Genomic DNA, 25,695 nt, shown 5'->3' on the forward strand with positions numbered 1-25,695 from the left:
TAACCAAAGTCCAATGATTTTAGTTCCAAACAAAATAAAATATATACATATTTAAGTCAATTGTGTCCCACACCCCTATTTTCAACTGCAATTACGACTCTAACCCCTTTTTTTTAAAAAAAATAGGCATGTTTGGTACGGCTCCAACTGCTTCAACTCTTATGGAGCTAAAGCCCAGCCAAACAGTTTCAGCTCCACCTAAAATATGAGTTGAGCTGAGTTTAGATTGCTCAACAGCTCCACTACAGATCCAACTTCTAGAGCTAAAGAGTTGGAGCTCTGCCAAACAAGCCCAAAATGGTTAAATTTTGCCGAAAGCCTTTTTTACATTCTAGCAGGCCAAAGTGCAGCCCAAAAGGCCCAAACTCGGCAACGAAAGGCCCCAACGAAAGGAGGAAGCAAGCAAACAAACAAAATCCCCCACCCAACTGGAGAGAAGAGAAGCGGCAAGAAACCCTAGCGACATGCTCCAGATTCGCCTCAGCAAGATCGGCTCGTCGGACTCCGGCGCCGCCGCGTCCGGCGCGGCGGCCGGGGCCGGCGGCGGGGTCGGAGGCGGCGGCGTAGGCGGCGCCGGCGCCGGCGCCGGCGGGGGCCCGCCGAAGTCGGCCTCGGCGGCCGCGGGCGGGGCCCCGGAGTCCGTCACGGTCGCGTGCCCCGACCACCTGGTGATTGCCGACCTCGCCGTGGCAAAGAGCCTCGGCGCCGTCACGACCTCCGCCGTCGCGGCCGCCCGCACCATCGGCCGCCGCTCCCGCCGCCCCCTCGGCGAGCGCGTCCACATCTGCTGCCGCTGCGAGTTCCCCATCGCCCTCTACGGCCGCCTCGTATGCACCTATAGTAAAACCCTAGCTCCTCCTCATTTTTCCTCATTTTCTATGTGCTTGCCTTTTGCTAGCTGTGCTGTGGTTTGAGGGGAAAAAAGTTTTAGTTCATCGCAAGAAGTTTAAAGTATATATATATATATATATATATATATATATATATATATATATATATATATATATATATATATATATATATATAGAGGTTTTATTAACCACATGGCGATGCTATCTGATTACCCATTTACCCATCATTCAGGAAGCAGCACTAATTATTGGGTAGAAGACCATTTGGGAGTGGTTCGATACAATTGGGGCGACATGCAGTCCGGTCAAAGTCATTTTAGATGAATGCTGTGCTTTTTGTTCTGCTACAATACTAATATGGTAGGAGTAGCACTTGGTTAGAGGACTCTACATAGTTTGCATGTCAAATATAGATAATATGCTGAATTCTTGATGCTGTGGGAGTCATTGCTAAATCTAGTTATGACCTTATTTCCATAGTGACAGGGTCTTTCATATTTTTTAATATTCGGAGCTTTTGGATTTATTTGTATTGGCGATTTTGTGCTAACAGTGATACTTTTGAAAGCTTGTCTGATTCTAGCTTTGGCAAGGACATAAGCAAGTGAAACAGACTTATTGTGTGCAAAGTATTTGTATTTGATAACCATCTGTATCTAGGATTGTCATGATAGTTTCAGTGTTATATATTTGTCTCTGTAGGCTTGAAGCTAATATATATGATTTTCCTGTTGCCCGTATTACTAGCCTGCTATAGAGTATAGACATGACCATTAACTTTATATAGTTCTTTTGTTACTATATGTTTGGTGAACCCTACGATAGTGTTATGACATCTCTTTTTTTTTTCCTATTTATTTCAGATTCCTTGTGAACATGCTTTCTGTTTAGCCTGTGCTAGAAGTGATTCCAGCTGCTATCTGTAAGCATTCTCCTGAACTTTCTGGAACTTGATCTTGTTAGTTTATTGACTTATTCTCAGTAGGATAACATGCAGTAACAAAGTGATCTTTCTGTATGGAATGAAGTTTCTCGTATGATCTCTGAGAATTCCTGATTGATGTGTTAATTTCCTTCAGTTGTTAAGTTTTCTACCAAAATGAGTTTCAACTGAGTAGATCATAAGATATACTCCCTCCGTTTCAGGTTATAAGATGTTTTGACTTTGCTCAAAGTCAAACTGCTTCAAGTTTGACTAAGTTTGTAGAAAAAATAATAACATTTTCAACCAAGACAAATTTATTATGAAAATATATTCAATTATTGATTTAATGAAACTAATTTAGTATTATAAATATTACTATATTTGTCTATAAATTTAGTCAAATTTAAAGCAGTTTGACTTTGACCAAAGTCAAAACGTCTTATAACCTGAAACGGAGGGAGTATTATAGTATGCATGAATTTCAAATGGTTTGGTACTACTAATAAACTATGGCTTGTTTGCATTCTGTTATTGCTTTCATGGGATGTGTTAATCTTTTACATCAATAGCTACGGACACTGGGTAAGCAGTGATACACTTCATGTTGCTGTCTGCCTTGGAATGCTACTTTTTGTGTCTCTTCGCCAATCAAATGTTGCACACGCTCATAAGATTTTTCAAGAAATATTGCACTAAAAGTGAGAAATCTTACTAACTAGCATTGTTATCTTCTAGTATTTTGTTACAGATCAACTTGGTTTGGCGCCTGCCACTTTTAAACTTTTGTTAACCTATTTTTTTCAGTTGTGATGAGCGCATTCAGAAGATTCAAACTGTGAAAATGATGGAAGGGATTTTTATCTGTGCTGCACCTATGTGTCTCAAGTCTTTCCTTAAGAGATCTGAATTTGATTCTCATATACCTGAAGTTCATGCCAACCTCCTGCACAATACTCCAGAGAGGGAAGAACGTAATGAGCCAGATGCTCCTAACATTTCCCGTGCTTCTGGGGGTGATCAAAGACAATCTCAGATGCCTGAAATGTCTACTGCACGTGCTCCTCCTCGGACTGGTGTTTCACCCTCTTCAAGTTCTCATGTGCAAGATCGTGATGACCGATCTCGCTACCACCATTCCAGAGACCAGACCCCACAGAGGCCCCCTATGCTATCAAGACCACCATCATTCCATGGTCGTCACTCTTATCCACCAGGGGATACTCCAAGTGAGAACAACCCGCCTCAAGGATTTGATCGGCCCTACAACTGGGCTCATGAAAATGCACCTGGGGCGACTCCAGTCCGCCAAGAATCAGAGCATGGTAGTCAAGACAAACAGCAAATGATGCCTAATGCGCCTTTCATGTTTCCTCCAATGCCTCATCAGCCAAACTTCATGATGCCCATGAATATGAATCAGCCATTAATGTCCAACACATCATTCAATTATCCTCTCCAACAAGATGGAAATCCACAGTTCTTCAGTGCCCCTTTCCAGATGCAACTACCAGATGTTGGACTGGATCAAGGCTCAGCCTCGGGGGTCCAACCTACGCCACCTGGTCCTTTAAGCTTCCCTGAGGGGCTTCAGCGTCCATGGGGCATGGGATTGATGGGCAACCCATTTCAGTCGATGCCACTTGGACAGGGAATGCCTGAAGGTGCAGGTGAACCTCAGGGAGGTGGCGGAATGGTTTTCCTGCAAGGTGGTTTCGGAGTCATGCCTGATGGCTCAATGAATTCAGGCATACCAGGTAGGGAACTTTCTGGCCAAGGTGACCGGGGTGTTCTAGCGCAGATGCCCATGCCGATGCAAATGCAGATGTCACTTCCCCCACCTCCCCCTACACAGCCCCCTTCAGCTGGACAGCAAACTTTTAGCAGAACTTGATGATTATTTATGTACGGTAATTTAATTGTTGCTGTCAAAATTGGATTGTACTTATCGAGAAAACGGTGGTCTCATCATTCTGCGTTGCTGATGAGAAATGTGTTGTGCCATGAACGATCATATCCCTAATGAAATTCCTATTGAGATCGAAGTTTTCATGATGTTTGTGTGATTGTTACTCTGGATGATTTAATGCCATTGTACAGTTGGTGTAATCTTTACATGTTGAAACGTCAGAATTCATTAACCTATTAAAACGTTTTTGGACTTTATCTCATTTCCCATTTCCTGGAGATGCTATAGCAGCAGTGGACCTCTCTCTCTCTCTCTCTCTCTCTCTCTCTCTAATAGCTCATTACACTTACAATCAACTAAATAGTGCTCGCAAGGTGGTAAGGAGCAATATCTGACGACTGATGGGAAAAGAAAAACTATATTTGGTACCTGCTTTGTTGCAGTACTGTTGCCCTGTAATTATATAACTCTGAACTTGCAGAGATTTTTGAATTTTTGTTGACTAGTATTTGATTGCAAACCGGATGGTACAAGAATTTTCTGTACATTTGCCAAGGATGACCTGTATGTTTCCTATCTATATCTTTCTCTATAGCTGTCTATCTGTTCCAAGGAAAAAAGATGAGTATTTGGGCGAAATATCGCCGTATGGCTATCATATCATCTATCTGCTTGTCAGCTGAAAGATATCCTGAAGAAAGAGGCTTAGCTCCTGTGCAGATCTTCCAACCTCGCCTTGCCGCCTATAGAACAGGATGCACAAATGAATCGATTTTTAGTTCTTTGAATCGCCAATGAGACTTTCAGAATCTCAAAGCAATGCCTTTTTGAAGCTAAACCAAGAATTTACCGTGTCAGGGCAAAGAGAACGCTGTGAACTTTTATCAGCTCTTGAAAGCACAAATTGCACCGATTGAGCCTAGCAAAGTAGCAACAAATTCACATGTGTGAATTGAACCATTGTAATGTACATGAAGCCTCAGCAATGTATTTAGATGCAATGAAAATGAGAGGCAAGAAAGGTTACCTCTGTTCTGCCTCAATGTCTACACCAACTGGTGGAGTAGATGACACAGCTGAAGATATTGTAGAACCAAAGCTTTTCACAAGCTTAAGGATCATCTCCAAGGCAACTTTCAGGTGCCTGCAATAGGAGATGTCAATGCATACTTACTAAGAGAAATGCTACAAGAATATATTCAAGGAAAAGTACCTGTCATAGCTGCTTTTTTCAAGAACACTGGAGGCAAGAGGTAAGACACAAGTACAAATATCTAGTGTGATAGAATTATCATTCTCCATCAGAACACTAATTATATCGGCGGTAACCTGTAAAAGTGGTAGAACTCATCAGACATTATAATGGATGGAACTTCAACAGAACAGGATGGTAATTAAGAAGTACACACATCAAGATCCTGAATCCTGCGTGTAGCATCAATAGATCCCTTTACATCGTTATTGTGCCAACACCTGTAAACCACCTACACATAACACATTGAGATTACCGTTACTCGAGGTATCTCAAAATAGCAGATGCTATAGATGGCCATACTCGTTATAACCTCTAGTTTTGTTAGCCGAGACTTCACTGCATGAATGAATTCTTGATGGTTTTCCATCAGATCAGCAATATCATCTTCATCACCAGCTGATGCACTCTGTTCTCTAGCAACCGAAGAGCGCCTCCTCTGCAGAAACAATAAGGTAGGGCATAACATGGATTTGGTACCAACATAAGAATAAATACATCGTGAATGACATAATCTGGAAATTTGGAGTATGCATACCAAGTTATGTAGTGTTGGTGCATACTGATTTCTCTCATAACTTGCAGACAAATTGGAAGGCCCTGTCCTCCCAACAAAGAGCAAGGTAAGTTGAAGGGAAACAAAGAGAAATAATAACATATCGGTTTGAACACTTACCATGTTCAACAGCGTGTTTTTCACTTGAATCCGTTGAATGTCTCAATCCAAACATTGTTCTTCTGTTGATGTATGAAGTCTCTGGATTCCTTCCAACAGTCAAATTTGGTTTTACAAAAGAAGATGCATTATACCAGTCACCACCTTCATTAGACTTGACACTTTCAGTAATGGCTGACCCAGACAAGTTAATGTCTCCAGCACCTGAAGTTTCTTTAATATATTTACATTTTGAACTAATGGGCTCTGAATGAAATATGTCCTGTTGCATACTTTCAGTTTCAGGAGCCTTCCTTCTGAAGTCACGATCCATATTAACTGTCAAAGCGGTCTCTGGGGTTTCTTTATGTGTAATAATATCACCGGCTTTTCTTCTACGGCCATTTTGTACACCCATATTTGAGCTCCTTGAATCAATCACACACACCAATTTATCATCTTCTCCACAATCCACAGCCAGACCACCTCGTTCTATGTCTTGAGGCTCGACAATTGTTAAATCAGTAGTGAGAACTTTACTGAGATTGGGACCAGAATCCACTTTAGGGATATGCCTAGGGACAACAACAGGGATGAACGACGATCCTTCACTACTATATGCAGATATTTTGGACCTGGATCTATTTGTGGGAGCAACCGATGGTACTGAGTTACGATGGAATGCTCTAGCACCTATAGAGAGATCCACTTTGGAGCGAATTCTTGGAGTTGTTATAGGCACAGCATAATCTGTCTGCCTCTTCTGGTCATCAGAGAACTTTGGGTTCAATCTAACCCTAGGAGAAACAACTGGTAGAGAATCAGATCTTGTGAGCCGAATATTGCTTGTTATAGGTTCTTTTGGTAGTTTCTTTGTCACTGCAGAAGAAGCTGGAACAGGAACTTCTTTTGAAGCAGACATTGAGAGTTTAAGCAAAGTATCGGAAGATGCTTCCTTGGCTGCGGTTTCGAGAAATAGCAAAATATACATAGTTTTAGGGTGAAGAATCATAACTCAAGGATAATGGATGAAGAAAAATTATATTGATGTTATACGCCAAATGATAATTGTTTACCTGGGCTTCTGGAAACTGATAACCTTCCCAACACTGATGATATGCTATTATCAGCCTGTATTGACCTATTTACGCTTTCATTCAAATGTGCTTCAGCAATGCTAACAGCATACGGTTCAATTTTCTGAAATTTGGGATAAGTAACATATCAGAACTGCCCAATTGGTAACAAAGTAAATAGTGTAGAACCATACCATCAAGTCCACGACCCATATTCCAGCACAACTTTGGTTATATGAGCAACCAAGAAGTTTTCCCTCATGAACAATTAGATCCCCTAATGTGGACCAGCCAACATCAACCACATCATGGCATATGATGGGTTCCCAGGAAAGAACCTACAGGTAAAAAAAATAAATAAAAAAAATTTGTTGTGAGGTCATTTTCCAAAGCTTCAGAGGATATCGACAGTCCAACAGAGCAGTTACCTTCAAACTTTCATGTAATCCGCAAAAAAGTGATTTACCATCTTTGTTGAATGTCATAGACCGAACTACACTAGCCTGAAAATTAAGAGTACATGCAGATAAGATAAGTATTGATTATTTCATTTACGTCGAGAACTTTGTAGACAGAAAGCACTGCCATCCATTTGAGTAGAAAAATATAGATAGAATGGATTAAGGATCAACGTACTGGCACAAAGTATTCCCGGCTATTCTGCAAGAAACAGAATATATTAGTTACATCCACGAAACAAGAAGATAAGGAGCGGAGATTGAAATAACTCATGGTATAGCTCAAGATACAATCAATCTTTTCTTTAAGGATGGGTATGTATTATCTAACTGACAAAACATTAGGGTCCAAAGGTACAAATTAAGGTACGTGGGTAAAAACTTGAACTGACATATCGTTTTGCATAAATGAATATTAAATTATATAAGCTCTTGAAAGCTATTTGCAGAGAGAGAATTTCAGATATGATTATATCATTTGGTTTGACATGCTGGATGCCTGAATCACTGGTCAGATTGATATCTTACCATTTAGTGACTCCAAATATGCACAGAAGTACTGCTTAATGTTGACTTGCTGTGTTCTTTTATCCCCTTTTAAAGGACCAGGTTTAGGCAGAATTACCATAAACTTAAATAGATTACTGGAACTTGGTTTTAATTGAATCTCTTTGAAGCCAAGAACATGATGACATGTATCTAACACTTACATGAGACCCTCATATATAGGAGATAGTATGACAGAGCGCTACATAGCGATGGTATTTATAGATCTAAATTGGCTCAAACTCTGAACATTAACTTGAATTGCTTTAAGATATACAACAATTAATATATTCAATACCTCAGGTCCAGAAGAACCAATCAACTCAAAAGTTTCAAGGTCCCAAAACTTAACTGTCTTATCAGCTGAACCTGCAAATATTTTTGAAACAAGAAAGCAATGTATAGGCTGTCAAGTCTAGATGACACAAATAAGCATCAGTCAACAATGATCCATGCCAGAAATAATAATATTCATAATAGCATAATTTTGGAGGAGAACATGTCATCAAACTGCCAGCTAGTACACTACAGTGAATGCATCTACTACAAGTGTTATAATAAAGGATCATCTATCTAACCTGTAGCCAATAAGAACTCATGGGGGTGAAAATCTAAGCAGTTAATTGGGCCTTCATGATTCCTAAAGTCATGCAAGAGCTTTCCAGCTGTCAAATCCCAGATCTAGCAAGATGATCAGAAAACAATTTCAGTGACCCGAGAGATACATATGACAGCTTAATGGTTCGAATAATCAGCATATCATGTTATTTCTTTTCCAGTGCTGTGATTGTGTTTGCCTTGTATTAATAGACATATTCAGAATTGTACCTTTACAGAGTTATCAGATCCACCAGAGACAATCCACCGGCCATCAGGAGTGAATCTAAGCACATCAATCCGCCGTGTGTGACCTTTATATGTGTGAATGCATCCCTTTTTCCGCATATCCCATATTTTCATGTTAGTGTCTGAAGACCCAGAAGCGAAGAATTCTCCAAAAGGATGGAAATCAAGGGACGCACAACTCGATCTATGTCCAGTAAAAGTACGAACGACTGAGCAAAAAAAAATTAACAAAGTTATAGTTGTGTGATACAACTACAGTTTATACTTCGGTTTAAATGCAGCGAAGTGTTTCTTTAAATGAATAATGCAGCAAATTGTTATCCAGATTAGTTCGTACCTTTTGCTTCATCTACATCCCATATCTTTATTGTCCCACTTGATGCTCCAGCACCTATCATAGCTTCAGATGAGTCAAAGCTCACTGACTCAACTGGACTCGTAAGGCCTGACAGGCTCTGCAATTCATAGTGACATTAACTTGTAAGAAGAGATGTAACTTTCAAACTGACTAATAAAGACCCCATAAAACTGAGTAACAAAGACAAGGAAGAAAAAAAAGAAGTATTACACATGAACGATTGACCTTTCAGAGGCCAGTGGAATATTACCAAGATGGAACTGGGTTTCCCTATGGCCCAAAGATTGACCTTTTGGTCCTCCCCACCAGTGATGAGGATTCTTGATGTCTTCCTCCCAAACTTGACACAGTTGACATCGGAAGCATGCGCGACAAACTCCTCTGGCCATTGTCAAGGAAACATGGTTGGCTGTTGTAGATTACCATTTGGCATTTGGGCAATTTTCAGTGTTGCTTCAGAAAATCACTTTTTTGGAAGGGTATTTCAAAATATACATTTCAACAAGGTAACGCAATTTACTGACATAACAATGCTTTTCGGGTTAAACCATGTTCATTTCAGTGAATGTATTATCCATGATATCTCACCATCTAAATTCTTAAAGAAAAGAGCTACACATAATAAATATTTGAAGATTTTGTATTGATTAATTCATCCATCCAATTTTTTCTCATGGTAAGTGTCAGCATCTGACCCTAGTGTGATCCTATTTGCAGCAGAAACTATCCAAGCAGAAGATAATACAGGAGTCAATTTTTGTAAGATGACAACTCAATGCTCTAACTAATATTTATTTTTGAAATAAAACTTCACCAATAATAGTCTTTATTCTCTCGAACTAAAACAAACGAAGACCCCCACCGCGGTCGGAGTTGGCAATGTCGACGTTGGGGCGGTGTGGGGAGGCGGTGGATCCAGAGTCCCCAAGTCCGGATCCAGCCATCCTCGCCTGAATCTCGGCGCGAGGCGGCTAGGGGCGGCGGTGGCGGCTCGGCGGCGCTGTCGCGGCTCGGCGACGGTGGCAGCTCGGCGGCGGTGGCGGCTCCGGTTGCGTGGCGGCGGTGCCGGCCTGGACGCGGAGGCGGATGCGGTCGGGGTGCATGGCGGCGGCGTGCGGCCGAACCGTGCGGCGGCGGCGGTTGGGAGCGGCGGCGGCAGCAACTCGGGGGCGTGGCCCGCCCCATGCTGGCGGCGGTGCTGGCGCTGGTCAGCACCCTGCCGCCTCCCCCGCCCCCGCCTCCGCCTTCGCTGCCGCCGGGCCCTATGGCGTGGCTAGGCCTCGACGGTTGGGCAACTGGGCTGCCGCGGTGCCCTTAACGGCCAGTAGCGGCGCGGCGCGGCTAGGTGGGGCAAGGAGACCGGACAAAGGGGGCGCCGGCGGGTGGCACCGGAGCCGGAGCGGCAGCGTTTCCGGCATTGGTGCAGGCCCAGATGGCAGTGCAAAGGGAGTTGGCGGCGGTTGGTCGTTTTCCTCTTTGTCGATCGGCACCCTCGCCCTTCCTAGAGCTCCTCCCCTTCTTTGTGGGGAGTTTCTAAGCTGGATTGAGGCGGCAGCTTGTCAGTGGGGGAAGCTCAGGCTGCTGAAGCAATGCCACCTAGTCCCAGGTTCTCCTTCGGCCAGATCTGGCGAGGAGGCCGGCGGGTGGTTGAACGGAGGGGTCCTGGGTCAGCTCTCAGGGATGGTGGTTCGATGAAGTCGGCCGACGGAGGGGCGTCAGTTCGGGTGTGGCGGAAGCCATGTGCCGCCGATGTTCAGATGGTGGATTCGGATTGGGTAACGGACTTCCCTCTCTGTAGCGTGTGTTTAGGCGGTTGGCACATGGTTCGGGGCGTGTGCTCTGGTGCACATCCTTCCTCGACAGCCAACTGTCGATGTAAAACTTTTCTTGTAATCTTTTCTTCCGTCTTAATTACATTGAATGACCTCCTTCGGTCATTCCGGCAAAAAAAAAAACAGCAAAATTTAGTCTGGCTTTAAGCAGAGAACTACATAATACTTGCACACGCATACAAAAGGAAGATCTGCTAGAGCTGAACAGTAGAGTTCACATGGTCTCAAATCGTCTCATCTCATTGGAATTCGTACGAAATCAATCCCAGCAGCGTACCGCGATAAACCCAATCATCAAACCAAGAACAGCACAAAGAAAATAACATGAGCGCAGATCGAAACCGATCACCACACGCGGACTCCCCCCAACTCGATCAGAAACCTAGATTACATACAACGATAAGCAGGCAGGGCAAGAACAACTCGACCCAAAAAAAGAACTCAAATTTAATCTAAAACTCCCAAACCGAGGATTCAAGCGGCAAGAAGAATCGAGGATACGGAGCTTGTACGCGCGCTTGGTGGCCATCTGCGGCGATGGCTGCAGTCATGAAAAGCTTCGATTTTTTTCCTCTCCCCGCTACGTGCCCACGCAGAGGGATTCGAATTTCTACCAACCTGATGCTAAAAGCCTACCTAATTTTCTACCAAACTAACTAACTAGAGAGAGAAACTAGAGTTAGTACTTAGTACTAATGGAGGGGGAAAGGGAAGAAGAGGGAATGTAGGAGGACGAAGAAGGAAGCCCACTAACAGCTTCTTTCCTTTGCTCGCCTTCCATCCATCCTCTTCTCTTTTCTTTCAGTTTTCACCTTGTATTTCAGCAGTTTTTCATTTTTCTTTTTCTTGTGAAAAAGCAGCCGCTCCCAGATAAGTATAGATGGCCAAATGGTCCGGGACCGATGATCTGGTCCATGACATGGGGTTTTGGCACCAACCGCCCAGCGTGTAAGTGAGCCCGTGCCGGCCAGATTGATCTTAGGCCTGTATCTGGTTGTGCCTGGACCAGACGGCTCATTTGGCCATCTATACATACAAGATCACCTTTGATTGCTCCCATGTAAAGAAATTCAACTAGGTTATTTATGGTGAAATTTAAACAATATAGATATTAAACAAAACATTGGGTATGACTCTTGTATTGAAATTTATTAAGGGATGAGGCTCGAAGCTAGACCCTCGGACCCTCAGACCTTTCTTTAACATGGTATAGACATGAGTACATTTCACAAAACTACAAATATTTTGAATAAAATATCATAAAACTATAAATTTAAAGTGTTGTATCATAAAACTACATATTTAGTGTCAAAATTGTCACAAAATTGGAATATTTAAGATATGAAAAGTCACAAAACTATAGGTTAAGTAGCAAATATATGTCAAAACTACAGGTATAGTACCAATTTAATCACAAAACTATAATGTTTGTAACTCTAACATAATGGTAGTGTTAGGGTTTGAACTCTAAAATATCTAGTTTTGTAATAACTTTAATATTAAATATGTAGTTGTGTAATATTTGACCTTAAATTTATAGTTTTTTGATAAATTTGATGCTAAATCTGTAGTTTTATGATACAACGCATTAAATCTGTAGTTTTGTGACAATTTGATCAACATATGTGTAGTTTTGTGAATTTTACTCTATAGTTATTTCAACTAAAAATTATAGTGTTGTCAATGATTCTCATCACCTCCCTTCGTCTCAGGAACCCTCCTTCTACCTTGAGAGAGAATAGATAGAAGAGTCACTGACATGTGAATCCCACCTCATGTCAACAAAAAAAAAACTACTTCCCAAACCACTGAAAAGGTTCGATTTGCACCGGTTCTTAAACATGGGGGAGGTGTTACGACTTATAACCCCGATTTTTGGTTGAGTACTTGAGTGAGGTGATTCAATCAGAGCAAGAGATGGGGGAGGGCAAATAGACTTATAGCCTGCTCTGTTTCTCTGGTCTCGGCCCACAAACGATTCGGAAAGTCCTGAATTTTTTTCATCTTTAAATTTTTATTTTTTAATATTTATAGAAATATTGTACGGTGAAAATATTTAGGGCGGCAGGGTGACGTGAGGGCCGGATAATTTGAAAAAAAAACTAGAAAAATATATTTTTGGTAAAGCGAAAATTGCATTTACCCTCTTGCAAAATGACCTCAATGCAAAATGCGCACACCTTTATCGCTCTCCACTTGGGCGGAAGGGGTCATTTGTGTAAATATTTTGGATGATATAATATTTCTGTAAATATTAAAAAATAAAAAATGAAAAATGAAAAAAAATTCGAAAGTCCTCACAAAGAGAAAAGAAAAGCAAATAAAATAAAATAAAAGAACGCTCCTCTCCATCTTCAACCCAGCCGCCGCACGCAAAACCGGTAAATCCGTCTCCGTCCCGCGCACGAACCAAAAATCCCCCAACATAATCATCGGTCCCGAGTGCGAACCCTCGCCAAACCCTAACCAAGCCGGCGATGGTCCCTCCGCCTCCGCCTTCGCCTTCGCCTTCATCATCGTATGAATCCTCTCGCTTTTCTTTTTTTTTTTTCTGTTTGCGACCGATCCAATTAGGCCTTACAAATTGGTCGATCTAGTATTAGGTTGCGATTGGATGTAGAGGCCGGGATTATCCCATTTTGTAAAAAAGTAGGTTACGAATTGGTCTGATAAACGCTCGGCATTGGTAATTCATTCCTTGGAGGGAATTGGGATTGGTAGCTCGGCAATATTTGGGTATTCATTCGTTGGAGGTGATGGGGATTGGTACTTGCTATAAAGGCTTGTTTTCTAGTATTAGCAGCAGCAGGAGATAAGGGACATAAAATAAATAAAACTGGGGGATCAGTATGGATTTCTATCGAATTTGTGCTACCAGTTCATTACAGATTTCTTACTCAGCTTAGGGTGTGTTTAGTTAACGCCAAAATTGGAAGTTTGGTTGAAATTGGAACGATGTGACGGAAAAGTTAAAAGTTTGTGTGTGTAGGAAAGTTTTGATGTGATGGAAAAGTTGGAAGTTTGAATAAAAAATTTAGAACTAAACTCCGCCTTACTTAGGCATTGCTCAGTGATCGATTGTTCTTGGATGTGAATTTTTTGTAGGATATACTATGTACTCACTGTGCTTTTCTCCATTCAGATCTGACAAGCTTGTGGCAGGTGCTGCTCAGTCTGCACCTCTAGTACCCTTACAAGAGCCAGATGTTTCATCCTTGGGGGAGTCTTTTGACACCACATCATCACAAGATTTGATTACTGCCAGTCATAACATCATTGATGATGGCTCATCTAGCACTTGCCCATCCAGAATTGACAAGCCTGTGGCAGATGCTACACTGTCCACATCTCTGCAAGATATGGCCCTTTCGCTCTTGGACGAAATTTTCGATGATAATCCACGAACGGCGCCAGATAACACCACCACTGATGGCTATCTGCAATCAGCTTCCTCATCTGTTGGGTCTAGCATTTTGGTCCGCAGTTTTGTAAATTGCTACCAGCTGTTCTACATTAGAATAGACCCCAGGGGCTCTTGCTGGACTTACCCTGATGTGGGTGGACCGTTTCAGAGAGTAGATGAAGCTGACGATGCTATCAAGTGCTTTCTTGATGAACTGCAGCATGGAGCAAGGTAAAGTTTCTTCTTGAATTTGTTGTAGCTCATTCATTTAATTCTCCACAGTAAGCAACGGTGTTTGGTCAGTGTACTTTAACTTGACTAGGTAGTTTGCATGCATTGTTTCTACTCATGGTGCTCATGTATTACTCTTCATATAAAGGTATTGCTTTACAGTCTTAATTTTGTTTCATCAAATTAGTTAAGAACGCAGCAAATATACTTAACTTTGGAGTAATAGAAAGCCTAAGAGTTGATAAAAAAAATTACCAGGTTGCATCTATAATATGTGGTCCTATTATGACAATGATGAAGTTAGCGAAACTATCCTCTGTTATTATTTTTGCCAGGGAGTACTAATCGTAACCCATAGGCATGACAGTAAGTCCACAAAGTAAATATATACTATACTATGCTTTGTTTAAGGTATGTTTTAATCTGAATTGTAATGTAAGTTGATTACAAACACACACAGTTCTGTTGTCTGCTGTATCAAATAATTGCGATAACCGTATCAATTAGCCTGATTGATAACTTATAGGCATGGAGATTGTACATGTTCAATTCTCTTATCTTGTTATAATTTCAAGGACACTTTTTTATTACTCAATCAGTGATAACATAGGTACCTGGGAGTTTCATCCTTGCTCAGTAACTTTCTACACAAACTCTTCCTAACCCTACATTGGACCTATAACCATTTAGACAACTTAGTGTCACTTCTATATTCCCCACTTTGAATTCTCCACTGAAGTACTAATAGTGTGGCGTGCTCTGATCTGAATTAGGTGCACACAATCAGGTGAATTTTCCCGTGTGGATAGGATGATACATGATTGTAAACACTATCTTTATGGTCCACCAAAGAGAGATCCCAGTTCTCCGAGTAGCAAGACTACCTATGATGAAAAGCAATACTTGGTTCAAGCTATATTGGACCAGTATAATGATGACAACAAACTTTTTGGGGTATACTCCCCCCCCCCCCTCTCTCTCTCTCTCTGATGCAATTTTTGGTAATGTTATTGTTGTAGAATCATGCATATGAACTTGAAGATCTTGTGAGCAGGCAATTATTTTGTGAGAATTGTATGTGGTATTGTCATTTCAATTTCACAGCAAAACAAAAGGGAGCTGACGATAGCAGTGGCAAACTATTCTTTGCTGAAGTGACACATGTGCAAAGAAGAATGGTCTGGAAGGTCAGCTGTTTCTGCAAGATTGACACCAAGTTAATGGTATTCATACTTTTCTCTTAAACTATCTTCTAAATTCACATTGTAGTGGTTATTGGTACACTTACAGTTTACCTCAAACATAAATCTGGATTGAGGAATATTTGTTTATCTACTCTGTAGTCTATACTGAATTCATATGTTGCATTCTGCCTTTTGCTTAGCACCTATGCTCTATATATTGCATTACACACTGTTGGAACTCAATTCATTAGACCCATTGAATGTATATTTTTACGATAGCATTTGTATATTTGCTGCTGAATGTAGGATATGATTTCCAATTATTTATTAAACTGAAGTCAGTTTATTTGCCGTTATGTTCGAGTACAGTGTCATTCATGACCCTTGCGGTAGTGTAAAAACCTCTAGCAAGTAGCGTACAAATTCCTCGACCTCATCAACCTGAGAACTTTGTGACTATGTGTTAACATCTGTTCTTGCATGGCTGCTGAAGCGCCAACTCTTCTGTTAGATATATTTTCAAAACTTTGTCTGCTGAATATAGAACATCATCCGCAATTCCTATTACACTAATTTGGCAGTTTTGCTTTCCCATTATGTTACGTTTCAGTAGTTCATGTCATACATGCTTGTACAATATCTTAAACTGTTTCATGTACAGGCCTCTATATTGGTTGCATATGTCGTTTTTCGTTTCCTTCAATTACTCGGATGTACATCTGCTTGTGCATGGTTGGTGATTTGGCAGTTACTTGACAAATGCATTTTTTTCTCTGTAAAGGGGGTCACTGTTATGGTTGCAGAAACAAGGGGACTCCTCCTATGAAGCACCCCCAAAATACTAATGCATACGCTGGTGGTCACTTGGATGTAGAGCGATATCGTTTGGTACTGACAAGCAGCTCCGAGGATGTACGGACATTCACTTTCAGGACTAGCATTTACTCCATTTTAAAATAATATATAATGCCGCTGACTTGGACATAATGTTTGAGCAATCATCTTATTCAGAATATAAGATGATCGGTCGAACATCATGTATCAAAGCTAACAATGCCATATATCTAAAAACGGAGGTAGTAACACTTTTTGCTGCTTTGTTACTAATTGCATGTGCTGCTTTCCTCAATTGTATAGGAGGAATCGGAGGATGAATCGGAGGAGGAGTTGGGGTTGTTTGAAGTGGATGATGTGGAATCGGAGGAAGAGGAGGAAGAGGAAGAAGAGGAAGAGGAAGAAGAGGAGGAGGAGACTAACATGTGGCTAAGAAGGGATACATTCGATAAATTCCTAGATACTATGTTGAATGAGTTACAAGCCGAAGGAGATTAGGCGTAGGCCATGATGAAGGTATGAATGACATCTCAACGTTGCAGCCTGATGGGATTTTTCTTACTTGATGATCACTAAGTGAGTTTTTCTGTATTTTATTTAGGATGAGAAATGAGACTAAAAGCCAGGGAAGAATATATATGCAATCGATCATGTTATGGGATCAAGAAAAAGAGGCACACATTGTTTGCTCCGGAGGCTTAAAGTTACCACATTTTTTTGACGCAAGAAGGCTCTACCTTATAGTCATTTCATTGATAGAAATGAGGTTTATAGGTTACAAGTTTAAGGTTAGAGAGAAGAGAGACAGAGAGGGAGGTACATAAAGGAAAGCAGAAAAGAAAGAGTAACGGGAAAAAGAAAGAGAATGTACAGGGGTATAGATATATACATGAAAGTTACCACATTGATCAAGAGAGAAAAATATTGATCGTTAGATCGGTGTGTAGGACTAGATCGTAACTGTTTATATTGATCAATATAGTTCTATAGAAAATATAATTGCATTTATGGAACAAAAGTGAGAGTCTTTATGAAGCTAGAATTAGTTTACGTTTTGGAGTCGTCCGTATATGTGACCGTGCTGAGTCCCAAAGCAAAGAAAAGAATGTTAACCTCAAACGCAATGAGGGGTGGAAATGGTTCAAGGTCTATGGGTCCTTTCACAACCCTATTTAACCCTCAAATATTTTTAGGTTAAAAATGTATAATAATTGAGTCCAACCCATTTTAAATCAAACCCTCAAAATTTTCTAGTGTAAAATATTGGGTCCATTACCACCTCTATATAGCTCCTTTTGCATTTACGGAGTATATATATAAAGTTTCACGGTTTTGCCAGCTCCTTTTGTATATATATAAAGTTTCACGGTTTATAGTTGAACAGTTAAATATATGGAGTATATATTTTAAAACGGTAAAATTTATAATGTCATGGATCTAATTAAACCTATATATAAATGGACCTTACGTGCACTAAACAATCAGCAATAAACTGTGGCGCTTCTAATATTCGGGTGTCAAAGTGTGGCATTGAAAAAAAAAAGGCCCTGTATATGCAAGCATCCCAGCGAGCATATTGCCTTATACCCCGTCCGTCAAAAACTGTCCGTAAAAAAAAAATCAATATAGAAGAGAATGTGATCCCTTCTAGTCCAAATGTATTGTATTAAGAGGGGTCATATTCTTTACTAGGTTGAGTTTTTTTTTTATGGAGGGAGTATATGCGAGCATCCTTAATATTGGACGATGGAAGTATATGCCATTTTCCATAGAAAGTAGAGATCATGGCGATCAATGAAACGTAAAACAGTGTTAACTATTTAGAAAAGCCAAAAATTTCAGGGGAAATCGATAAATCTTAAACTGTGGAAATCTTGGTCTATAATTTCGATGGCTAACCCTATTTAGACTGTGTTCGGCTGGTAAACTAAGTGATAGATTAATGCATGATTAATTAAGTATTACTAATAAAATTTGAAAAATAGATTAATATAATTTTTAAAGCAACTTTTATATAGAAAACTTTTAAAAACACGCTATTTAATAATTTGAAAAGTATGCGCGTGAAAAACGAGAATGCATAAGTTGAGAAAGTAGGGGGAAGAACACACCCTTAGAGCAAGTTTAATACTAGTAAACTATAAGTCAATTATAAAACTTACGTGGTGGTAATAGAATTAGAAAAATAAAAAATGTCGACTCACATACCAGAGAGCTAGCTCTTTACATACTTCAAAATAAAAAAAATACATTAACTGTATAGTAGGTGAGAGAAATAGAGAAGAAAAAAATTAGAGAAAAATCTTACATGCATGGTACAAGGGATGGGAAGAAAAAAAAAACAAACCTCATCTTTTTCTTATACTTATACTTATCAGCTAAAATTTGAATTTTCAACTTTGATTTTGAGATTTTTCGTCGAAATTTATTTACGTATATAAAAATTTTATTAACAAATAATTTATCGTTTGCAAATATACCGTTTGGCTTATTTGGAACCGAAAGCTGAGAAAAAAAAGTGAATTCCAAAAGCGGTTCCTCCATTGTAGACGTCAGAGGGAGGCGCGTGTCACTGACGCGTGGGCCCCACACCAACCACGTCAGGGCAGCCGCCTCCTCCTCCCTCATCGGTCTCCTCTCCCCCGTTCCTCCTCTCCACGACTCCACCCCTCCCGACTCCGCCTCCGCCGCCGCTTCCGATCCGCGGCGGCAGCCGGAGCTCGGAGAGAGACAGGCCACCCGTCGCCCCCCCCCCTCCTCGCCTTCCCTGTGCGGCCTCGTTCGCCGGTGCGACGCGCCATCCCGGTCCGCATCGGGCTCAAAGGTATATTACTCCTTCTTCTCCCTCTTAGATGAGCCAATCCGGGCTTAGGTTTGATCCCCTTCCCCTCCAATTAACCTTAACGAGACAGGTTCATGGATTTCTTTGAGTAGCAGCAGCAGCAGCATGTGAAGATTGGAAAGAATTGCGGTTCAATAGAAAGGATGGATGGTTTCTTTTTTTTTTTTCTTCTCCTCCTCCTTTCGTCTAGTGTGTTCGATTAATCTGTTTCAGGTCAAGACTTAGTGTGCGCACACTCCCTTTCTGAGTGCGCCTGTGTGGACGATTTTGCCGACTTTTTGGCATATCATTTGTAGGGATGCATGTTGGGTGGTCAAAACTGCAGCTTTTATGTGTTTGATTGTTGATAATGTGAGCATGTTCTGCAATCTCGTGCCGAGAGTGGTTATATATTGGCCTTTGTGTGGTAAAAGAAAACAACTGGAGTGTTCGATCGCTTTATGTTAGGGTTCATAGGGGGTAGACGCCTGCTAAGGATGAGAGAGGGACCTAGGGTTGGAGGAGACTAATTCTGATTCATTGCTTAATCCAAGTGACGATACGATTCATCCAGTGGCGGAGCCAGAAATTTTCTACGCCTAGGGCTTAAGTAGGGCTCACCTAATAGGATATTGGCTTTCTCAAAAAAATACATGGTGATTTAAAAGGATTTAGGCAAGTTTATGGAGGCAAGCCTAGGGCTTAAGCCCAAGCTGCCCTAGGCTTGCCTCCCCCCCTGGATTCATCCTTATATAGATGGAGGGAAGGACCCAACCTAATCCTATCCAACCAACTGAGCTACCGTAAGACGAGGGAAGGCCTCGACCTCTCGGCCCACTGCCCATGACACTTTATTTGATTACGTATTAGTAGGGCAGCAACAAGGCGGCAAGTGTACAGTCATCAATTTGGCATCTCATGTTCTGCATTCAGTAGCTTATTCAGGAGCTAGTTATTGCCGTTATTGACCAGGCGATGGCCTGATGCCTTGATGGAGTGTAATTATTTTGTCATTTCTTTCCATTTATGGAGTTGCTGCACGTCACGTACGTTAGGATGACTTTTGCTTCTAATGTGATGCTCTATACATGTGACTAATGATTTGTATGCTGACCCTGTTATTATAAATTCAAGTCCTACCTGTCCAGTTGCCTAGCAGCCACCTGTAGATCTCTATGAAAGGATGTTTGGCGCCATTATACATAGTCCTTTTATTTTACTTTCTGTGAAATGCTTTAGTGGAACATCTCCATTAAATTCATTTAATGACGGGATGCCCTTTGTGTCTGTTGCTTGTCATTTTCTTAATCTGTTTACTCCAATAATGTGCAACTGCGCATTAATCTGCCATGGTATTCCTTTTTGGACACGCTGGCCTGATATCAGCATTTTGCCTTTAAAAAACCTACTGTGAGTTTGCACGACTCGAGTACTTTACAAATATTGATACTTGGATCTTGAGCCGTGCGTTATAAAATTCACTACCTTTCTTGGATCAATTAAGATCATGCCACAGTGAGACTAAACTAGATAGTGGTAAATGTTTGTTTGAAGGAATACAATAGGTGGAACTGTGGAAGCACTGTATAGATACATCTTTAGAAAATATGACAAGGTATATATTTAGTTACTGTGGCGTGTGTTCAGTGAGGTGACTTTAAAGTTTAGATGTATAGCCTTTGCCTGTTATTATTGTTCCTGCAAACAGCTACGAGTAATTCCATAGGCCCAAAGTATCCACATAAGCATTTAATGGCAACTTTTTTCCATGTTGAGTTATGCAAAAGTTACAAGGTCATGCATGTTGCCATCATGGAACATTTCTCATACTTCTATCGTGCGCCATGTCCATTATTTGTGTGCTGCCTGTGTCCTACATTATGTCTAATTCTCATTTATGTTGATGGACTTTTCCTTATGCAGGCAAAGGTTACTGATGGATCATGATAGATCTAGAAGGCATAAATCAAATACTTCCAGAAAAAGGCCACATTTCAATTCTGATGACGGAAAGAGGAAACGGCTAAACTCAAGGCACGATGATGGAACCATATCTTCTGAGCCAATAGAAACCATTTACAGGATACTGTGTCCGGTTAAAAAGATTGGCAGTGTCTTGGGAAGAGGCGGTGATATTGTTAAGGCACTAAGAGACACAACTAAAGCAAAGATAAGGGTTGCTGATTCCATTCCTGGTGCAGATGAGAGAGTAATTATTATCTTTAACTACTCAAGTCAGACTGAAGAAGCTGCTCAAAATATTTCTACTGATGGATTTGAGGACATGAAGCCTCATTGTTTTGCCCAAGATGCCCTGTTGAAGATACATGACAAAATTGCAGCAGATGAAGATCTCCATGCTGGAATTGTTCATGAAAAGTCTGAAAATGTTGATGATGTAATTGCTCGAATTTTGGTTCCAGGAAATCAAGTTGGCTGTCTTCTAGGAAAAGGTGGCTCCATTATACAACAGCTACGAAATGACACTGGAGCAGGGATCCGTGTCTTACCATCTGAAAATCTTCCTCAGTGTGCACTTAAAAGTGATGAATTGGTGCAGGTAACTTCAAAAAACTTATTTGTTATCTTTTGTTCCAACTTGTTTTGTATCCGTAGTTTCATTCATGCCAATGTCCTTGAGTAATGGTATCAGTTAACTTGGTTTGTGTTCATTCGTTACTCGTGAAAAACAAATCACTCAGTATGGCATATATCAATCCTTGTACTACTATCTGAGTTTCTTGTCAATATGCCCTGTTAAGCTCTTGAATGAACTAAGTAATGGAACTTTTTGATCTGGCATGGAGTTTTTACCTCTCTTAACTTTTTGTCAATATGCCTTTTTTTCTTAATGATATGTAATTTCATGTTGCAAAATTGCAATGTAATACCATGATGTGCATCAATGGAAGTATGATTGCTTTGTCAATTTGTTGTTTTTGGAAATCACTGTCACTTGGGCTTATGTTATTTCAGATATCTGGATCTTCTTCCCTTGTAAGAAAAGCTCTCTATGAAATATCTACTCGTCTGCATCAACATCCTCGTAAAGACAATCCACCTCTGGAAGAAATTATAGATGCAAGCACACAAAGGAAGCATCAGGCTCCACCACAATTACCACATGCAAATCCAATGTTGCCACACCTGCATGTGGATCACTCACCACAAATACCCTTGCTTGATCCATATAGAAACAGGCCACTGCAGTATCATTCTGCTGAAGCTGAAGAGTTCTCTATTAAAATTCTGTGTGCTTCTGAACACATTGGTCAAGTTATTGGGAAAAGTGGTGGCAATGTTCGGCAAGTCGAACAGCAGACAGGTGCTTGCGTTCAGGTTAAAGAAGTTGGCAAAAATGCTTCTGAAGAAAGGTTAATTGTTGTTTCATCTCAGGAGGTAATATGCAGATGATTATTCCAATTGGCATTGCCTTACCATTTTTATCATGAGTCTTTACAATATTATATCCTCCTACATATTCTTTCCAGATTCCAGATGATCCAGTGTCTCCAACAATTGAGGCGCTTATTTTGCTCCATAGTAAAGTAAGTACACTTGCTGAGAATCACCACTTGACGACACGGCTTGTTGTACCATCAAACAAAGTTGGTTGTATTATTGGGGAAGGTGGAAAGGTAATTACTGAAATGAGAAGACGGACTGGGGCTGAAATCCGAGTCTACTCAAAAGCAGATAAACCTAAGTACTTGTCTTTTGATGAGGAGCTTGTGCAGGTAATTTATTTGGCCATACCTACACCAGAGATCCATATATTACCTTTATAACTACAGTTTTTACTTGTTAACATTTCATTGTGCTTTTACATTTGTTCCAAGCTTTCAGGTTGCTGGGCTTCCAGCTATTGCAAGAGGAGCCCTGACAGAGATTGCTTCGAGGCTTAGAACTAGGACACTCAGAGATGGAAGTTCTTCCAATAATCCGACACCTTTTGCCCCTTTTGATGGTCCTCCTGTTGATATCTTGCCTAACAGGGAATTCATGCTATATGGACGATCTGCCAATAGTCCCCCATATGGAGGGCCTCCTAATGATCCACCATATGGAAGACCTGCCATTGATCCACCATATGGAAGACCAGCCATTGATCCACCATATAGAAGACCTGCCAATGATACATCATATGGAGGGTTGAACAATGATGGGCCTCGTGATCCTTACACTGCGTATCCTGTAGAGTACTTCTCTAAAAGAGAGTACCCTAGTGGAAATAGCAAAGTTACACCATCTGCTTCATACGACAGATATGCAGCAACTACTCGCTTGCCTAATAGAGAACTACCCTCATCTATTAGTCCTGGTGCCGATTATATGTCCCGCCGTTCTTATCTTGACCAAGTACCTACTGATAGGTACTCTAGTAGGGGTACACTACAATTAGGCCTCTCGAGAGCTGGGAATAGTAATGTGCAACAATTAGGAATCACCAGAGCTGGAAATTCCAATGCTTATGATTATACCGAGGTACATTTCCAATGCGTTAGCTTGCCTCTTCTTTGCAAATGGCCCTCGCCTGATATGTTTCCATTAGAAACATGAAACCATATATATGACTGTTGCATTATGTCTATTTTCTTCCATGATGGTTCAGATGTCTGAAAAAAGGACCAAAATATTCTAGAATATGTCATGGTGATCCAAATATATCCTTCTGTCTTGTGCCCACTCTAATATCTATCATTGGTAACACTATTCAATTGTTACGATGTTGTTGCAAACCCTAGATTCAGTTATTCAGCTGTTCTCTGCTGCTGTTGCTTACCAGTTTTCTTAGTTGGGTGCTGATCTTTTCTCATTTTTTATTTCCTTGTTTCCTGGTTCACCTGATGCCTCTCTGATGCATCTGAATGTATATTTTTGTTCTCTTCAGTGCTTAATAGATTTGAATTTCATTCTTTTCAGGCTGCTGAGCAGATCCATGGACGTGAGGATTACCGAAGACTGTCAGGTCTCACTGGGTATGGCTTATGCAAACTGAATTTTTACAGGACACAAACGTGAATTTTGTCCTCATAATCATTGAGTGATGATCTCTTTGCAGGTATCCAGGTGGCTCCGTCGAATTTCGGATTCCAAATAGTTATCTGGAATCTGTCATTGGAGCTGGTGGTGTCAATCTAGCTGAGATCCGTCAGGTATAGCGTATGCGAAACATCACGCACTATGCCCAGTCTTAACCATGCCCCAATGGCCTCCAATAGTTTTCCTCATGAAAATCTCCCCTTGATCCCAGATCTCTGGCGCGAGAGTGAAGTTGCACGAAGCCCATCCTGGTTCTTCCGAGTCCATTGTGGAGATCCAGGGCATTCCGGATCAAGTGAAAGCCGCACAGAGCCTTCTGCATGGCTTCATCGGCGCAAGCAGCAACAGCAGGCAGGCGCCCCAGTCCTCTCGCATGGCCCATTATTTTTAGTAAGCTGGAGGACATTCGCAACAGGGGGGTCACTGCACAGCTGAGTTTGTTCTTCAGTTCAACTGCAGAAAATTGCGGATCGGTTGCCATAGTTGCTAGAACGGTACATAGATGCCACCTAACTGTAGTGAGCGGCATAACTTTCATATTGTGTTTATCGACTATCTAGTCGATTTTAGCGGCAAAAGCTGTACTGCCCAATGTTGTCTCTCCTTTTGTTCATGGATTCAGACTTGTGACTTGATTACTTGTAGTCCTTCATGGATCAGACTGGAGTAAAAAAAGAAAGAAGACATGGGTTTAACAGGAAGCTCAAAACGGTGACAGTAGTAAAATAAAAAGGGTTTGTTCACTTTATTTCCAACATCAACCTTACCAACATTGGGCAATTCCAAATCTTGGTGTTACCCAATGTCGGTGGCATTGAATATGCTAGTTAATTTGGAATCTCTCTGAAATCTGGTAGTGTTTCTGAGAGGAAACTTCCGGAACATCTAAATTTTGGTAGGGTAAAGATGTTGAAAGAACAAATTTAGTTGGAGACCCTATTAAAATTTGGTAAGGTCGAAAGTGGTAATGGAGCGCAGCCCAAAATGCTATTAGCAGTGAAGCGGTGGAACTGGAAGCTTATGCAGTTGGACAGAGGCTGCAAGCCCCCAACTGAGTGATTATGCCATAACAATTACTTAGCATTATCAGGGAAACTCATTTTCCCATCAAACTGAACCTGTATTGATTCTCTGACAACGAGTACGCTAGCAGCTGGTTCAACGCTGAATACTACCCCAGTCCCCAAATATAAGTAAATCACATGCCCCATTTGCGCTGATATTTACATCATCTATAAATAAACACATACATAATATAAATGGTCTAGAACATCATCAGGAGTACAAGTTAAATAGTGACAACAATCACCAGCAGTAAATTGAAAGAGAAAAGGTCAAGTGCAATGCACCGAATCAATCTGTCATTCCCAGTGCTTTCAGGGAAATCAGTCTTCAAGCCGCTTCAAAGTCTTAAAAAAAAAAGAAGTCTTCAGGCCGCTTCTTCTGCTCTGCATCGATGTACAAGGGAGCAGAC

The 25,695-nt window shown here is 41.0% G+C and overlaps 4 protein-coding genes across 6 annotated transcripts; 3 read left to right on the forward strand and 1 right to left on the reverse strand.

Annotated features, from left to right (window-relative positions):
* The first annotated feature begins 464 nt into the window (after positions 1–464).
* Positions 465–3,830, forward strand: LOC127786310 (E3 ubiquitin-protein ligase HAKAI homolog). Its single transcript, XM_052313669.1, has 3 exons — positions 465–827; positions 1,715–1,773; positions 2,581–3,830. The coding sequence occupies exons 1-3, from the start codon at positions 465–467 to the stop codon at positions 3,665–3,667; spliced, it is 1,509 nt and encodes a 502-aa protein (XP_052169629.1). The 3' UTR covers positions 3,668–3,830.
* A 191-nt stretch (positions 3,831–4,021) lies between these two features.
* On the reverse strand, positions 4,022–11,505 carry LOC127786309 (katanin p80 WD40 repeat-containing subunit B1 homolog KTN80.3-like). 3 transcript variants are annotated; one of them, XM_052313666.1, is made up of 18 exons: positions 11,207–11,502; positions 9,124–9,254; positions 8,853–8,970; positions 8,498–8,724; positions 8,248–8,350; positions 7,968–8,038; positions 7,302–7,325; positions 7,094–7,168; positions 6,860–7,003; positions 6,666–6,789; positions 5,611–6,549; positions 5,473–5,534; positions 5,248–5,373; positions 5,092–5,166; positions 4,896–5,011; positions 4,710–4,826; positions 4,533–4,601; positions 4,022–4,425 (listed from the first exon to the last, which is right to left on the reverse strand). In XM_052313666.1, exons 1-18 carry the CDS (start codon positions 11,232–11,234, stop codon positions 4,347–4,349), a joined length of 2,628 nt encoding a protein of 875 aa, XP_052169626.1. In that variant the 5' UTR covers positions 11,235–11,502; the 3' UTR covers positions 4,022–4,346. The 3 variants fall into 3 exon arrangements, with proteins under 3 accessions (XP_052169626.1, XP_052169627.1, XP_052169628.1); XM_052313667.1 differs by lacking the exons at positions 9,124–9,254; positions 11,207–11,502 and adding an exon at positions 9,084–9,102 and having other exon boundaries at positions 4,024–4,425; XM_052313668.1 differs by lacking the exons at positions 4,022–4,425; positions 4,533–4,601; positions 4,710–4,826 and having other exon boundaries at positions 5,092–5,155; positions 11,207–11,505.
* Positions 11,506–12,994: 1,489 nt separating this feature from the next.
* On the forward strand, positions 12,995–17,375 carry LOC127786242 (uncharacterized). Its single transcript, XM_052313575.1, has 7 exons — positions 12,995–13,223; positions 13,848–14,339; positions 15,113–15,293; positions 15,444–15,562; positions 16,305–16,435; positions 16,661–16,873; positions 16,959–17,375. Exons 1-4 carry the CDS (start codon positions 13,183–13,185, stop codon positions 15,495–15,497), a joined length of 768 nt encoding a protein of 255 aa, XP_052169535.1. The 5' UTR covers positions 12,995–13,182; the 3' UTR covers positions 15,498–15,562; positions 16,305–16,435; positions 16,661–16,873; positions 16,959–17,375.
* A 1,569-nt stretch (positions 17,376–18,944) lies between these two features.
* On the forward strand, positions 18,945–24,969 carry LOC127786194 (KH domain-containing protein HEN4-like). Its single transcript, XM_052313530.1, has 8 exons — positions 18,945–19,181; positions 21,102–21,738; positions 22,155–22,577; positions 22,670–22,915; positions 23,025–23,663; positions 24,102–24,157; positions 24,241–24,334; positions 24,433–24,969. The coding sequence occupies exons 2-8, from the start codon at positions 21,115–21,117 to the stop codon at positions 24,610–24,612; spliced, it is 2,262 nt and encodes a 753-aa protein (XP_052169490.1). The 5' UTR covers positions 18,945–19,181; positions 21,102–21,114; the 3' UTR covers positions 24,613–24,969.
* The last annotated feature ends 726 nt before the right edge of the window (positions 24,970–25,695 follow it).

Source organism: Oryza glaberrima, chromosome 10 (assembly GCF_000147395.1).
Source record: "Oryza glaberrima chromosome 10, OglaRS2, whole genome shotgun sequence".
Classification (NCBI taxonomy): domain Eukaryota; kingdom Viridiplantae; phylum Streptophyta; class Magnoliopsida; order Poales; family Poaceae; genus Oryza; species Oryza glaberrima.